We start from the raw sequence: 16,455 nt of genomic DNA, 5'->3' as shown, positions 1-16,455 counted from the left end.
CCACTTCGGGTCCAGGCCTTCCATCCTGGTGGGATCTTGTGCCTGGGGATGTCCCCGGGAGGCTGCATTTTCACTTGGGTCGTGGTGCTGAGCACTGCTGTGTGACTGTCCCCATGTCCACCCTGCCACCTCACCTCAGGCCTGGTGTACCTGGGCCTCACGCTCACCTTTCTCCATCACACCAGTGGTCAAGCAAGGCTTGCAAGCCTGCCCCAGGCCATCTGAGTGACAATAAATCCCTGTGTAGGATGGCTCTGAAATGCTTTAACTTCCAAGGAGATTCTGGGTACACCTGGAGACAGGAAAAAATAAGTAACAGAACCTACATAATGAGTTAAACAGTCCAAATACATTACACATCAGAACCTACCAATGAGCTGACTGTATCAGTGGCATTTTCTGATCTTTCTAACTGTGGAGAGCTCCAAAAGCACTGACTTGTCACAGAAATTTTAATGTTTTGCAAAAACCTACAAAACACCCCTTTCATTATTCATAATTGCAAAGCCAAGAGTGATTGCTGTGATCAGTTGGCATGACACAGGCTAAGGATACGGTTAAAAAAATCCTGAATTATTGAGCAAGAGGATTTCTTTCAGAAAAGCATTCACTTCTCATTTAAAAACCTCTGCCACAGGAAAATTCACCACAGCTTATGACAAGCTGTTCCAACAGTTAAATGTCAGCCTTGAAATTTGTCTGGTTTCATTAACAGATGTTGAACCTTACCTTTGCTAGATTAAAGAGCTTCTGTCACCAGATTTCTGCCCCTGTGGTTACAGGGAGACTCTCATGGGCCACAACACTCTCTTGGCCATAAAGCAGAGCTCCTTTGTCTTCTCTTTGGAAGACACATTCACTAGTCATTCAGATACATTTGTGGTTTTGATCTGCATCATCTTTTTTTTTTTTTTTTTTATCCAGTATATTCCATGAATTTCTGACACCAGGACAGACAGGACACAGCGTTCCAGCAAGATGGTACAACACACAAATGAACTACGACATCTCTGCCTTTACTTGTCTGTGTAGCTGAGATTGCTCTACCTCTTTTCTGATTAAAAAAAAAAAAAAAAAAAAAAAAAAAAAAAAAAAAGATAGATCAATCTCTAAAAGAGAGGAAGAGAGGTTGCATTGGGAACTCATTCTCAGGTGGTCATCCAACAGAATTCCAAATCTTTTTCAATATCTCTTTGCTCCAGCAATGTCCCATATTCTTTTTTACTTTCTTTATTCCAAGACGTGCAATACTACATTTGAACACGTCAAAAAGTGGTTTTTTGTTTGTTTGTTTGTTTTATTTTATTTTTATTTTGTCTCTGAGCAGAGCCCTCTGTGCATGTCTCCTTCATTTATTTTGTGCTTTTTTTTTTTGGTGTAACTGGTTCAGTCTACAACCATTTTGTCATGTTATACAAAATTAGTATGAAGGTTTAGCAAAAATTGGCAGCAGGATCCTTTGAGATGAAGTCTAAAATTTCTCACTGTAAATAAAAATATTGTAAATATACATGAAGTAGAATGGAGGATGTTTGCGTCTTCTTTCTGTGCAGAAGTGAAGCCTAATGGCATACTCTTAGTTGTCAGTGTACACTCGCTATTGATTTTCTGTGTTCGCTTTATGGTTTTATAAGGAAGGAGCCTGCAATTAACTGGGTTTTGAAATACAAATTAAGGTTTTCCCTTTACATTTCAACTCCTTCAGGTTCTGAAGGACTTGGCTGGTGCGTTTTATAGCTAACAAAGGCAAGCTGGAGAAAGAAGCTGACTACAGACACTTTTAAATCCCAGCCAGAGAAGTTGATATAGATCTTCTTCTCCACCAAAGATCTGTATCTGTAATAAATTTACTCCACCTAGATCAACACTTGGGAAAGTTCATATTTAATCTAATCTAATCTAAGAAGATGATAAAATATTTGGCTATAGATTCTTGGATCCAGTTCATATCACTTGTAGCACCTGTTTCATATTTTTTGTCAATGTGTTTATCCTTTCCTCAAAAACAAAAAAAAGAAATTAATAGTAAGGATGGGAAAGAACATTAAATATAACCAGAATTAAAAAAAAAAAAAAGAAAAAAAAAAAAAAGTAGAATATCTAAAATTACACCTGCAGAACAATGCTCAGAGAGGATAAATAGCTAGATAAACACATGCATACGCACGCACACAAACACCATTTTTCTTTGATGTCTCATACAAATGCCTACCAAGGGCTGTCTTGCTTACTTTTATGAAATAAATGTGTGAAATCAGAGCCCAGGGTAGATGTATTACAGACTGGTGATTTCCTGTTGTGTTCACTGACGCTACAAGGAGCAAGGTAACAAAGAAATAAGATCCAGGTTGTAATACAAGCCTGAACAGCATATTGATGCTGGCAGGAGCGCATTTTTCTGCTCTTATTTCATTAAGAAGTATATGAAATTGCAGGGTTAGTCACTGATTTCACAGAAAACCAGTGAGCATCAGCTGCCTTCAGATGGTGATCCAGCTAAGGGCTCTCTGTGGAGGTGACGTCTCTCCTATTCAGCCACATCAGCACTCGAGCTCCCACAGCAGGCTCCTCTCTCACCATTTGTCACTTTTTCCCCTGTGAGGCAGATTAGAGACAAATCCTCCTCACTAAAACACACACACACACCCCAAAACAACCCAAAACACCACCACCCCCCCCAGCCAGGCTGCTGACAGTTCTGCTTTCTGTGGTGTTCAGCATTAGCTTTCTCTCTGCATTTTGCCGTGGTAAGGTGCTGACATCCTCAGCCTGGTGGCTTTTTTTTCAGTTTGGGGGGAAAACTGGGAGCAGAGGTGGGTACTTTGATGCAATCTTTGCACAGACCAGACATGAGGGGTTGGATTTTGCACAGGATGGGTCTGCTTTAGTTTTCCCCATCTGTCCTGCACTGTCAAGCCATCTGTGTCAAGCTGCTCTGAGCGCTCCGGTGCAAAGCTGTGTCATACAGCACAGGCAAGGTCCTCTGGGTCCACAGATTATGCAGCAAGTACTACTTGAACTATGTTTTATAGCCCTGTGCAAGGAGGATGGTTGTCAAATCCATTGCCTCAGACCATCTTTCACTCCACAACCCATATTCTGCCCTTCTTCTTCAGTTATGCCTTTGTGTAGTGTCTTCTCCAGCTCCTTCCCACAAGAGCTGATGAGCAAGTTGCTTTCTCTGCAGTGTGCAGAACAGACACATTTCACAGCAGACCTTGCTGCAGCCGAAAACAGCTCTGGTGAGACCCTGGCCTTAAAGTTTCTCTGCAAGGCCCAGCTCTCTTTGAGAAAGCAACCTTTTACCAGTCAGACAAAACTGTGTTTGTCTTCCTGCAGCTAGCATAAGCCAGGGGAATTTACTTCTGTATCGTGGGCTTGGATAATTCAGAAGAAATGTGTTCATGTAAAAACGCCTGACATGGGTGAAATCTTTGACATGGAGTCATCTAGGAATGATAATCGAGAAAATCAGAAATACTTGCAATACTTAAAAGACTTGCACTAGTGTTAGTAGAATCAGCGAGTCAGAGAATATCCAGGTTGGAAGGGTCCCACAAGGACTATCGAGTACAAATCCTGGTTTCCCAAAGGACCACCCATAGAAATAAATAACTAATCAGACCATGTATCTGAGAGCGTAATAAGCCAGAATTCTGGCGCAGAATTCTGGCGCAGAATTCTGACGCATGGGAGATTGGTGAACAGTTTCCCACTGAGAAGGAAATAAAGGTGGATAATTTTAAGGGATAGCAAACTGTGCCCTTCCACAGTGCTGAGCCCTTCCACAGCAGAATTCTGGAAGACAGATCTGGGAACAGATCAGGCTTTTCTACCAGCAGTGGGATTTTCTGTACTTTCTGCAATAGTGGGAGATAGGAACAGGAAGAGTCATCTTAAGAAGCCTCCGATGAAGGATAACCCTGCCTACAATGCTCTGAGAGGAGCTTAACTGCTGGGAGAGGAAGAGCTGGTATTAGCAGCCTACACTGGATGCCAGTCCCTTCCCAAAATCCTTACTGAAGTACCCATTCACTATTAAAGTACTAACGGCTGCAGATTGTGACTCAGGTTTCTTATAGATAAATATCAACAAAGGTAAAAATAGTGCTTTAGCTCATAGATAAAAGGGTGGAAACTGTTGAGTTCATGAAGCCCCAACCTTGCCATAATTTGGATCCCTCCTGGCAGACATCATGGTGTATGTTGAAGGGGAACCGGTAAATGGTTGATTCCATTTCATACTATTACACATGGAAATAACAGTGTCTCTGTAGGTACCATGAGATGGAGCTTCTCACAGTCTTGGGAGATCATTCTGCAGCCAGAAACAGCTGAAGTGCAAAGCAGATCTGTGTGACGCCAGCCTGGGGTGAGCTGTGTTTCCCATAGATGTTTCTGGCAGAGCACATTGCTTCCCCCAGAACAGCGCTATGTGAATTGGGCTGGCTGCCCAGATGTTCGCTGTATTGTTTGTTTATGGTGATATTCGTTAACTACTATTGAGAATTTAATTTGATGAACACTGAATTGCAAATATTACATAGGAAAAGAGCAGTCGTCAGGTGTGTAAGCAACACTTTAATGACTAAATGCTTCTTTACATAAAACCAAAGATCAGTGTCTGAGGGCCAAGGAGATCAGTGTTTTCTGAACATTTTAGTGAAATGCGATGTTGAGAGGCTGAGTAAGTGGGGCAGAAATCCTCAGAGTGAGTTTCTGTGGAAAAAAAAAAAAAAAAAAAGACACAAAAATAGTCAACAATTTTGTGTGAACTTAATAAGGACCAGCTTCAAAACAGAACAAGAAGGGAGCTTAGACCTTTATGATTCCCTTAACATCTGGTAGACAAATCTGGCTTGATGGCAGTACACATCTTTCTACTGCAGTATCCAATTCAACATCCCTTCTAGAAATTCAACGACATCTTAAAATTTATTAATAACGAATTAAATATGAAATTATCAATCCTGCTCTTTGGCTGTTTAGAGTTAAATTTGTTGTATTTTATGCTATGCAATTTCCATTTTCAGTACTTCAGTTTTATCTTTATGTTTCACAACCAATAATCTCTTAAAATGCATGATATCCATTTAAATCTCTTAACTGTTTCTTTGTCCTTCCACATATTCATGTTAATAAGACTCTAAAAATCCATTCTTAGATCAGTTTTCAGTGTGTAATATTTTCATCTTTCCTCAAAGCAGTCCTCCACCACTACTTGGTAAGCAAGAAATCCAGTTCTTGAGTGATTTGCCTTTTACTCAAATTCAGAGCCAGATCCAGACAGAAATACCGCAACTCCACCCAAACATTAACCAAAAAGCACAGAGCAGACAGAAAGGCTGCCCCAGACTGTGCTTCTGCTTCCCAGCAGAGAAAAAAGAAGGATCTTCCTATGCACAGATCATTTTGTTTTCAACATGAGCCTGGTCCACAGAAGCGCTCCTCCAGCATCCCTGCTGCTGTTGCAGGGGAGTGTCTGAGGCTCTTAGGGTGCCAAGCTTCAGTGGAAAAAAAGATAAACAGTCCTAATAATAGGAAGATTCTGGGATATTACACGTCAGGGTAGCACTGCATGAACTGGAGAGAAAGAAGTGGCTTATTACAAAGCAAAATGCTTCTATTTATATACAAATAACTATGGCTCAATTATGCACTTAAGCACTGCTTTTAGGCAAATTTGCTTTCTGTAAAGCAAAAGCAATATAGTAGAAGTTACTTTCTGCTATATCCCTTCAAACAGACTGTAGTCTTCGTGCTTGTTAAACTATTATGCGGTATGTAATCTCATTAAGCCTGTGAGAAAGTGGCAAATTTGCCCTTTAGAATTCGTTATTTTTTTAATTACATGGGTTGTAAGTTTTCAAGATCTAAACCCTGGCTGCTAACGCTTTTTTTTTTTTTTTTTTTTTTAATAGAATGTCTAACACAAGAGAGGATTATAGGTAATGGCATTAAAACAGCTGTAAAGGAATGGTGGGAGAGGTTTGGCTGAATCTCTTACAGTTGTGAAAGGAATATATTTAGCTGGTTTGGGTTACTGTCTGATTTAAATTAAGTAAATTTTGTGCAGTTTGGACCTACTGCAGCAGTCTGGTGGCTTTTTTTCCCTGTTATCTGAAGTGGTTCTTAAGCCACAAAGTGCTTTGATCAAGTTTTAACTGATACTTTTGTGACAAGCTTTTTACTCTTTCTTGATCATCTTTTTATGTTCTGCTGTTAGCATGCAGTTATCTTCTGGATTTCTGAGACTGGTGCCTTCAAGCACATCTCAATGGAGTGTTTTCTTTACCCTGCCACATCTATGTTGCTTTCAGCTTGCTTAGAGGCAATTTGGCTGTTAAACAATTTCTTCCCCTGAGGCAACACTGATTACTCTTATTTATGACATCGTCTCTGAAAGTGAGTTTATTTTTTTTTATGATTCTCCATGGCAGAAATTTATTCTCAGCAATTTTCTTCCTTTACAGATTTCTTCAATAAAGTAAATGTTAGAACCAGGTGCATATAATGGGGATCCCACTTTGGTTGCAAATAAACTTAAATCATTAGGCCGAGTAGGCAGAGCAACAAGATGTGATATCTACTGCTTGTTGCCTCAGCTACGTACCTTTGATTGAACGATAAGCTAGTGGTTAGTGTTATAGAGGGTTAGTGTTGGGAGTTCCTGGGGTGCAGACCAGTGCTCATATGTGAGTATCACATGCACACATGCAGTGCAAGACCCTCTTCAGCTTGGTGGCACATAAGGGACAAGTAACAAGAGCCAGTGTTGCTCTTTTTGTCTATTCTGCTGTGGAAAACAAAATTGTGACCACTGAGTGTGTTAGGGATTAGGGATTGTGACTGCTGTGTATTAGGGATGTCCAGTCCATCCCCATAGGGTGTCTCCTTGCAGGTGCTAAAAGAGCTGCATGGTACAAGCAAGTCATGCGTTTGGACCTCGGACACTGAGGTTGGACAGGTGGCTTCCCACATTGAGACAGTGAAACTGCAACTGGTGTCTCACTGCTTTAATACTTTCCTTAGGAATTCAAACATATGGCAGAGATTTGCCTTTCTTTCCTCTGACAACAGGGAGATGCTCATTAGAGCCAGCTACACCGCATTCATTTTTGGACACTAAGTACTTGTGCAAAAATACCTCTCCCTTTTCTTTTCAGTAGCTGATAAATATCTTTGTCAGGTCTTCTCATTTATCCGAATGATAACAATGTCCATAAAACAGCTAACTTCTCTCAGTTTGTGGAAGTGTGTCAACTTTCCATTATTTTGTGAGCTTAAGAAACTTGTGTGAGTGGCAGACATTGAGTGACAGAGAGAAAGAGAGACCGTGTGTGCAATAGCAAAGATGAAAGTTTCCTTTAACAGCTCTTTCTGTTGATTTTTTTCTCTCTCCGAAAACTCAGACTGTTGTACCAAAAATAAATGTCTGCTTATACTTGGAAACATAAAGGGTCTGGATGAAAACCTGCTGCTCACTGACTCTTCCCATGCCCCCTAGATTCTTCACAATCCCTCAGTGTAGCTCTTACCCCATTCAGTTCATAGGAGAAGGCATCTCCGTGGATGGCTCTTCCATTCAGAGTGACAGCGTGGGGTTTCAGTTTCAGGCCCAGAACTGTTATTTTGTTGTACCTCAGAGAGTCAGCCCCCCGATAGCCATTTTTAAGTATTTCTGTCTTCAGGTTGCCCTGCAAAAAGCCACAGAGGAAATGTTAGGACCATCACCACTCTTTGGAGTTGACTTTCTGGTACTGTGACTGTTGTAGTCTCAGTTTTGTCAGCCAATGTTTAGAAAGCCTTCCACTGTAGACAATACAATCTGAGAACATAAAGTAAAAACAACACTCACATTAATTTTCACATAAGAAAGGTTTTGCATATCATAAACTAACAAAATAAGAAACACAATTGCTTTTACAACATTCATTTGGCATCTTCTTGGGCCAGTTTTTCTACTCGTGATCAATGCAAATTCGGTTCTTGTACCCATTTGCAGGGTACAGTGGCATATGCAAAGCCAAAATCCAGATACAGAGATTCAGTTAGTGACCTTGAGGCAGATTTGATTTACATCTGCAACCAACTGCTTTAAATGCATCGTCCACAGACATCAGCTACTAGATATGTTGCCCCTATTTTACATCCCACATCTCCAAAACTCCTGCTAATAATCTTCTCTGATATAATACCCCAGCTTTAAGGACACTGAAGGAACAGAGTGTGTCCACGGGGCTTTGTTATACTTCCTACTTACTATATATCTTGTATTCAGGGGTGAACCAAGAGGACATACAAAGTCATTAAACAAATTCATTTGGATCACCAGCAACAGTAATTTCCCATACAAGCAGTGAAGAGGAATCATTGCATTTGTTATGTGATCAAAGTTGTTAAGGAAATAAAGATGAATTACACTGCTCAGGAAATGAAGAACTGCTATGCAATCATGACTTTTTAAAAATATGCCAAGGAGAAGCCCATGACGGAACCTTCTGCATAAATTAGCTTGTGTTATTTCAACATTGCACGGCAGGAGGAGGAGCAGAAGCTAGATCACAGTATCTCTAATTTAGAGCTGTGCTCAGACTGCTTACTTCAGGCATCCCCTCTAAATATCAGTGCCAATCCCCAGCACGCTGATTTAATCTGAAATAAGGAGTGTTGGTTACTGGGGAACAAATGGGCAGAGACCTCTAAAAGCCTCTGGAGAATGCCTTGGGGTACTTGTACATGGTATCTCCTCCCATTCAGCAGAGCTCACACATGGGAAGATTCAATATAGGCAGACCACCTCCCAGCAGTGATTTATTTCTGTCTCAAGTGTGGCCAGGCAGGTGAGCTAGCTCAAGGTGGTCTCATGGACTCAACAAGCTCAGTGTGATGCTCAGCCCAATAATTACAACTGTGTTAATAACTAACATTGCACTCAAGCTCTGAGGACACTGCAGCAGACACCACTGCCCATCTGATGGGTCCCAATCTCCCCTCCTTCAGGGCACTGGGGAGAAGGAGAGGTGATGATCCAGGGGAATGAGTGACCTCTCCTCCCCAAGCACCTAATGTGATTACAGCAATCACCCAGGAAGGTTACAGGTTCAATTTGGAGCAAGAAACCTTATGCATATCACTCAAAGCCTTATAAATCTAAAGTACAAGCACGTCCTGGACCCACAGCCAAAAGCCAGGACTTCCCCGATATATATATAATACATATATATATATATATATATATATATATTTTTTTTTTTTTTCCCAAACATTTTTCCCTTGAAAATTGGACCAGTTTTAAAGAGAACTTGCTCCCAGGCTATTCAGTTACCTAGTGGTTAGCATATTCTTTCAGAAGCTGCCACCTCCTTGGGCAAGAGCCGTCTTTGGTAACCCATGTCAGCAAACAGCAAGCCATCCATCACCGTTCCTTTGGCGTAGCTGAAGGCACTCAGCACAGTCTGAGCATCTCTACCTTGTCTGCTCTGGGCACGGAGGCAGAGATTCTGGCTCTCCCTGCTTGTCCCTGAAGTAGAGTGCAGCCTATACATCTGGCTCACATTTTTGTAAACCAGTAGGTGTAATATATGGGGCACCTTGACTTAGGTCACTTGGCCATCACGCCTGTCAAAACGGAGGTGTCAAGGGAACTAAAACACCCACCGCGGTGAGGCAGTGCCCAAGAGCAGGCAGCATGAATCATTCCCTAAGGTTTAAGCACCTGCACTGGTCCTGAATTCCTTTGTACTTCTGGGTTGTTCAAATGAAGGTATAAAAGAGAAGGTCTAATCCTGCAGCTGGTACCTTAGCAGAACTCTGCGCTGGATTCAGAGTAAATGCTGTGATGTCAGACCTTAACAGCAAATCTCTCAGGGACCAAAATTTGTGTGTTTTTCTAAAAGTGAGTATGATTAAACTGTTCATCCATAATTTTTTAAGAATATAGAAATGTGCAACATGCAGCGAGATTCTCAAACATTTCTCATACTTCTGCAATTTGCTGTTTGAGATGGATTTTTTTCTTTATAAACACATAATAAAAAACTGACATTAGAGATTATTGGAATGCAGATAGGGACTTCAGTTATGGATTTACAGGCAGAAGTCAAATATGAGCAATGAGAAATGGAAGAGCCAGTGAATCAACAATCTAATTTGCACAGATCAGAATTTAATATAAAAGTGGATATTGTTTTTCTGTAGCCTCCCCTGCAATAAATTGCTATACACAGACTACAGAAAGTCAAAGTGATTTTTCTTCCTTTTTGCAGTTGAAATATCATTTCTTAGAAGACTTTTTCATGATAAATCAAGAAGAAAATAAATTAAAAATTAAATTTAAACCTAGACATGCAGTGTTACTTCCAGAAAAGTACCTCACGAATATACAAGACTACATAATAAAACCCATCAGCTTACTCTGACTTGCTCTCACTTCTAGAGGACACACATTCTAAGAGCAATATCACAATAAGCATTAATATATTTTTTTATTCTTCTGAAGATTTTCTATAGACTGCTTTGGTGCTTTCAGGAGCACACAGTGTGAGAACTGTGCTGCAGTATATGTGAACACTGGAATTGCAGATGAAATATAATCTGTATAGATTGCTGAAGTAAGTTCAGCTTTTTTTGAATAACTCCCACAACTTACTATCATACACTTAATGAGCTTCCAGTAGGTTTATTTTATAGTGTTTTTCTCAGCTGAAGCTGCGACTGCTGAGTTTTTCTGTTCAGCTTTCTCAGGACACACCCGAGAAGTGTGAAAGGCATTGGAGCCCTGACTCTGCGCCTGTGCTGTGTGAAGCATCCATCAGCACTGCACAGCAGGTTGCCAGTGGCTTGCTGAATCACTCCACGGGATGCTGACCGTGGGAGCAATCTCCATGCCATATAGCAAGGAGATGCAAGCTAAAGAAGGGAGAGTATGTAATTCTCTGGGCACAAAATACAAGCTTTGTGTGAGCACAGCTAAAAAGTTGCGAGGATATCCTGCAGGCGAGAACGCAACCCTCTCCTACCCGTCAGACTAAAAGTGCTTGCAGGAGGAAGGCAAGGAAAATGTCCCTCATCCCCAGAACCTGCAACTCAGGAAAAATATCTGAGCTAAAAAAGTGGATTTTCAGGTTCACATCACACCACGGGTGTTAATGATGCGTCACTGTGATAGTCAATGAAGCAAACACAAAACGGCAGGCTCATGGCTGGATTATTTTGTAGCTGCCTGCAAATGAAAGCATTAGGTAGCTTACCAGTTTCAAAGGCTGAGCTGTATGAAAAAATGTTATTTGTATGAAAGTTAGACATCAGCACCTTGCAACAGCTACACTACAGTAGAGCTACCTGTAAGGATGTAGGTACCTGGTACGTTGCTACTTACTGCGCTGTATGTGTATTTAGCCAAGAAGTAGTTCTCATTTTCAATAGTATCTGTTAAAACACAAAACAAGAAGGATTAGGATCAAAACAGCAAAATCCATGAGCAGTTCACACTAATTGTGGCAAGCAGCTGACGTCACCCTCGGAGGACTGTGGGTTATTTAATCTCCTCCCCCATTCCTCTCGGTGTGACCTCACGAAATGAGTTACTGCCCTCCCAAGCAGAGCAGCTGTCCCCGATGTCACACCTTTCTCCTGCTGAAAGGCTGCCCTCAAGAGCACTCTGCTTTCCACCTCTAATGTTCAACCTCAAAGCTCTCCAGCTCTTTGTAAGAGCAGTCAGTGCCGTTACGCTGCTGAAAAGGTGGCCTGAGGACGGGCCTGCACGGTGACCCTGCTTCACAGAGGGGGCCCGGACTCACCGATCGAATCACCATCATCCCAAAAGAGAGACCCAGAAGCTTCTCCTTGCTCATTCAGGGCAATAATGAGTCCAAATGGGTTCAGACGGCTGTTAACAAATACACCAAGAGATGTCAGTACAAATTTCTGGCCACTGTCCCTTCCATGTTATTTAACAAAAACTTCTGAACACAATTAGCTCTAATTTTAGGTTACAAGAAAGGTCACACAGCCAGATGACTACTACCTAGCTACTTAAAATGGCTCTTGAAATTAGGATGAGAACCTCACCCTGCTCTGTTCCCACCTTTCGAGTGCCTGTGTGGACAAGTTCCCTCCTCCTTAGTGGCCTTATGTGTGACAACTGGGCAGCCGGGGAGGCAGCTGGTCACTGAGGCCACGTCACGGTGGTTTGGTCTGGTCGCTGCATGGTGCTGCTCCCTCCCTTCCCTGCCCACGTTAGTGTCTGAGCACGGTTCAGACCCGAGGCCAGCCCCTTGGTATGGGGAAAAAATCTTCCCCGAGAGAGCTTTGAGCTTCTCCACCTTGCCCATGGCATTTGATAAATTCACCCAAGGACAAGAGGTTTGCATCTTCCCCTAGCATATGTTCACTGCGAGCGGCTGGCAGCTGGGCAGCGAGGCCGTGAGAGGTGCAAGAGCTTCTCCCAGCAAAGCTGCAGAGCCAGGTGTGGGTTTCGGCCACGTGAGAGATGATGTGGGTCATCTCCTGGGTGACTTCTAACGCAACCGAGTGAGCAGTGGGATAAAAATACTGTGCTTATCAGCCAGGATGGCAGCTGGGAGCTGCAGATAGCTTCTCTTCTGCTCTTTCCTTTGATTGCTTTTTGGTGGTGAAGGGTCTGGCCTGCACCGCTGGTTTTTGGGGGATAGACACAGCTCGTGATATTACCTCTTGGTAGTTGTGGTGGCTGGGGCCTGTTCTGGCAGAATGTAGCCTCCACGGATGTACAGAGGGATCTTGTTCAACGGGGCATCAACGGTAGCATACGTCCCGCGCCAGGCACTTGGCACTTTGTAACCCTACCACAAAAAGTAATACAGTTAAAAAAAAATATGCAAATGCAGGCACTAAATATTATCACCATATATCACTGGTAAGGAGGCCAAGGGGTATATTTTCATCTTAATTACGCCAGTTTGCACCAAAAAAAAAAAGGAGATTTCAGGGGTATTATTCCAGTTTCTTTTTTGAACATGAAGGAGAATCGAGCCCCTGCAGTGATGCATATGCATGAAGGTACAGCCATCATGGATGAAAGACAGTAAATCATCTTTTAAAATGGTATCATTACTCTGTATGCTGGGCAAAAAAACTCATCAAGACATGAAGCAAAAAGAAAAAGAAACTTTCACTTCCTTTTTTTATGCATATGGAAACTGTCACATTTCAGTGTAAGGTGAGTGATTCATAATCATTGGGGAATGTAAACTGTAGATTTTCTTCTCTTTTAAGGACAAGTCTTCCCCTTTCAAAAAGTAATTACAGGATTCAATGAGTGAAATTCATATATGTGTAGACAACTAGCATAAATTCTCTGCATCGTTTCTTTCTGCTTTAATCCCTCAAAACCAGGTGTAGGCAAGGTTTATGTGCAGAGGAGGTAACAGGAGGGCTTGGCCCTTGCCCTCTGTGGAGGGTAATTATAACTTATGGTAAATATCCTGCCTTGCTTCGGGATGAGCACCAGCAAACTCATGCCAAGTGCTGGGATCTGCTCTTTGCTGATGTGGGACATGCCCCACAGGCAGGGGACACCAGGACAATGTTCCCATGCCCGCCCCTGCACAGAGGCTTGGGGGGAAACGCAGCAAGGAGGGATGAGCAAAATGCTTCACCCCACTGAACCATGGCCTTGTAAGAGAAGAAAGGGAAAGAGCTGGATGAACATCCCTCTGAGGACACCAGCCAAATGCTGCAGATGCCCTACGCAGTGCCTGTTGAAGAATAAGCCTGAATTTCCTCCGAGAGCATCTTTGTCCTTCCCACTTGTCTGGCAGTGCTGCCCAGGGTAGTTAGCAGCAGCCTGATGCTCCTGGGCTCAGGTTTCTGAAAGCTTTTAACATCAGCCTAACTACCCCTGAAGCCAGCACTGGTTTCATCCCGCAGATTTCAGCAGAGCACAGTTAGCTCAAAACCCGAGCACTTTGGAAACTGCAGCACTGGGAATGGCGTTGGAGAGGTCGAACCCTGCAGTCCCCGAATCTAGAGGAGTCTGGCTTTTTTTTTCTACAAAGCAGCTTGCTCTGCAGCTCCTGAAGCATCTTCTGGAGGGGAGCCTCATGCTGCTCTGTACATATGCCTTCTGTCCAAAATGATGTGTGTGCAAAACTCTGTGCACAAAACGTTCGCAGCCTGTTCTCAGGAGCGCAGCTCAGGTCTCTGTTTCTACACAGGTAAGGGTATAGGTGTAATAACTTAAGCATGCAATAAGGGTGTAGAAAAAAAAGAATAGAAATCTTGTCAATTTTGTGAATGTCTAGGCTGCTCTTGGAAATTGTGTTCTCTGTGTCTTTAGAGCTTTACAGACCAAAAATAGCAAATAAAATGCTACTGAAAGCTGTGCAATTTACTCTCCCAGCTAGCCTGGTGTTGACTTTTTGTGCTCTAGTTTTCTTAAACACAGATGCTGAGGTAAAAATACTGCTGAACATTGCTAAAAGTCATTTTGCTGGAATTGTAATATTTTAAGTTCTATAAAATGTAAGAAACTGAATTTTAGAAATACTTACTGTGTAGTAGTCAAACCATGTTGCTTCAGGGAAATACACATCCACAGATCTCGCTCCCTGTAATTGTTATAAAATGATTAAAGTCCTTCTCTTTTTACATTTCTGATATTACATTAGCTTTATTATATTTGTGCATGGATAGATGCACACTCAATCCTCCAACAGCATCAAATCTTGGATATTAAGGCTGAGTTATCACCACAGCAATGGACTCGTGCTGGCCAATCTATGATGCAAAATAAATGACCCTACCCAATCTGCGGGGCTTTACTACAGGTCTGTGGGATGAGTCTGTTAGGTTTTTAGTTCAGCCTGGCTCACTGCTCCACATCTTGCAAATGTAACATCTGAGCAATGCCAGCAAGGGCTACGGCAGGCTCTGCAAGGCAGGACTTTGCATCAGGCAACAGAGCGGGCTGTGAGGGCCACCACTGCTATGTCCCTCTTGCTGAAACAGGCAAAGAGCAATGTCTGCAAGACATGCAGATATTTGCCTTATTTGCAATCAGTTAAAGTTGCGGATAAATTATATTGAATAATGCACTGCTAATTGCACAATTGCTGCACTTTATTTTACAGCATGCCTTGTATCGTATTATTGCAGGGATAAAATCACACTAAAGGCACTTTGAATTAATCACTGTAGGAAACATCAGAATCAAAACATATTTCTTCTTCTTTTTTTTTTTTTGTGGTCATGAGTTGCTTATTCTCACAAACAGATCAGTTCTGATTCTCGAAGTAGATGCCTGCCCCTTTGCACAGTTATGGTTATCCCCTGGGAGGAGATGGAGCATGAAATGTCAAGGTGGAGGGTGGAGGAGAAGAGCTAAGGCATAGTTACCACTTGACATTTTAAGGATTTTTTTCATATTAACCAATAGAAGAACTCAGAAATAGCTGCTTTTTTAATGCACGCAAATCTCATATTAGAATACAGCAATTGCTAACCAGGAAATTTGTCCTGGCCTGTGGCCTGTCTCCCAGGCAGTGCTGCATGGCTCAGGGAAGGTGTCCTAACTCTGCAGCAAGTAAGGCTGGGGTGCTGTGCCCTGTCTGTTTAGCAACTAAAGCTTGGCTAAATGTGTAAAACACCTTCAAAGCTTGAAAGAAAACACTATAAAGCCAAGATGTCCCTCTCCCTAGATCTTCTCAGCATTACTACAAGAACTCTGGATATTCTGGTGTGCAGAGAGGCGTGCAATCACTGCCTGACTCTCGATGAGCCTTGCCTTAAGGAGTCCCTAAGTAACAGCCACTGTGTAACATTTCCCATTTCCATTTTGATGGATCTCCCTTACTCACACTCTGGGACCGAGGAGCAGAGGGAAATCTGTCCTGCCCCACCTTCTCCAGGTGCCATGCTGCAGTTTGAGGCAGTCATCATCACCATTTTCATTCATTTCATTGCAGGAAGCAACCCGTGGCTTGTCACCCTCTATGGGAAGGTTTCTCCCACATCTTTTCATCATCTTACTGGCCTGAGACCCTTTGAATTCTCCACATTAGTCACCAGCTATTAGAAACCTGGGGGAGTCTGAAGATGAAGGACTGACTAATGAAGTGCCACAGAGGAGTCGGAAAGGTTTTATGTGAAGGAATAAGAATTTAATTCTAAATTCACAGAGGCACAAGGGTTGCATTAAAAAAAAAAAAAAAAAGACGAGCAGAAGCCTGCTTACGTGTTTGATCATCAGCATCATGTAGGAAATATCTCAGATATTCCAGCAGCATGCTGATCACAAACAGCTCCAGTATACATTGCATGGCGATGTTTGCCTCTGCACAACTACACCTTTCTGGTGCTCCTTTCAGGCTGCACCCTGCCAGCAGTCAGCAGCAGGGTGAGGAGAGAAACCCACCCTTGCTCTGGCTGGGCAGCGAGAGCAAACCCACCCTGCGGCTCTATTCTGGGGCCCAC

The 16,455-nt window shown here is 42.5% G+C and overlaps 1 protein-coding gene across 1 annotated transcript; it reads right to left on the bottom strand.

The window, feature by feature from the left end:
- Positions 1-4,600: 4,600 nt before the first annotated feature.
- On the bottom strand, positions 4,601-16,237 carry LOC116497283 (sucrase-isomaltase, intestinal-like). Its single transcript, XM_032200968.1, has 7 exons — positions 16,217-16,237; positions 14,535-14,591; positions 12,694-12,824; positions 11,802-11,890; positions 11,381-11,430; positions 7,539-7,697; positions 4,601-4,719 (listed from the first exon to the last, which is right to left on the bottom strand). Exons 1-7 carry the CDS (start codon positions 16,235-16,237, stop codon positions 4,660-4,662), a joined length of 567 nt encoding a protein of 188 aa, XP_032056859.1. The 3' UTR covers positions 4,601-4,659.
- Between the last annotated feature and the right edge of the window lie 218 nt (positions 16,238-16,455).

The sequence above is a fragment of the Aythya fuligula genome, chromosome 1 (genome assembly GCF_009819795.1).
Source record: "Aythya fuligula isolate bAytFul2 chromosome 1, bAytFul2.pri, whole genome shotgun sequence".
In the NCBI taxonomy this organism is placed as follows: domain Eukaryota; kingdom Metazoa; phylum Chordata; class Aves; order Anseriformes; family Anatidae; genus Aythya; species Aythya fuligula.
The sequence above is the reverse complement of the archived record's forward strand: the minus strand, read 5'-3'. Positions and strand labels throughout refer to the sequence as shown.

Excerpts from the sequence above, each read along its gene's own strand:
- LOC116497283 (XM_032200968.1), bottom strand. The coding sequence starts at position 16,237 with ATGATGCTGATGATCAAACAC. Across the intron at positions 11,431-11,801 it reads GGATGATGGTGATTCGATCG|ATACTATTGAAAATGAGAAC; the intron begins GTGAGTCCGGGC and ends GTGTTTTAACAG. Across the intron at positions 7,698-11,380 it reads CTAAATACACATACAGCGCA|GGCAACCTGAAGACAGAAAT; the intron begins GTAAGTAGCAAC and ends GGCTTTTTGCAG.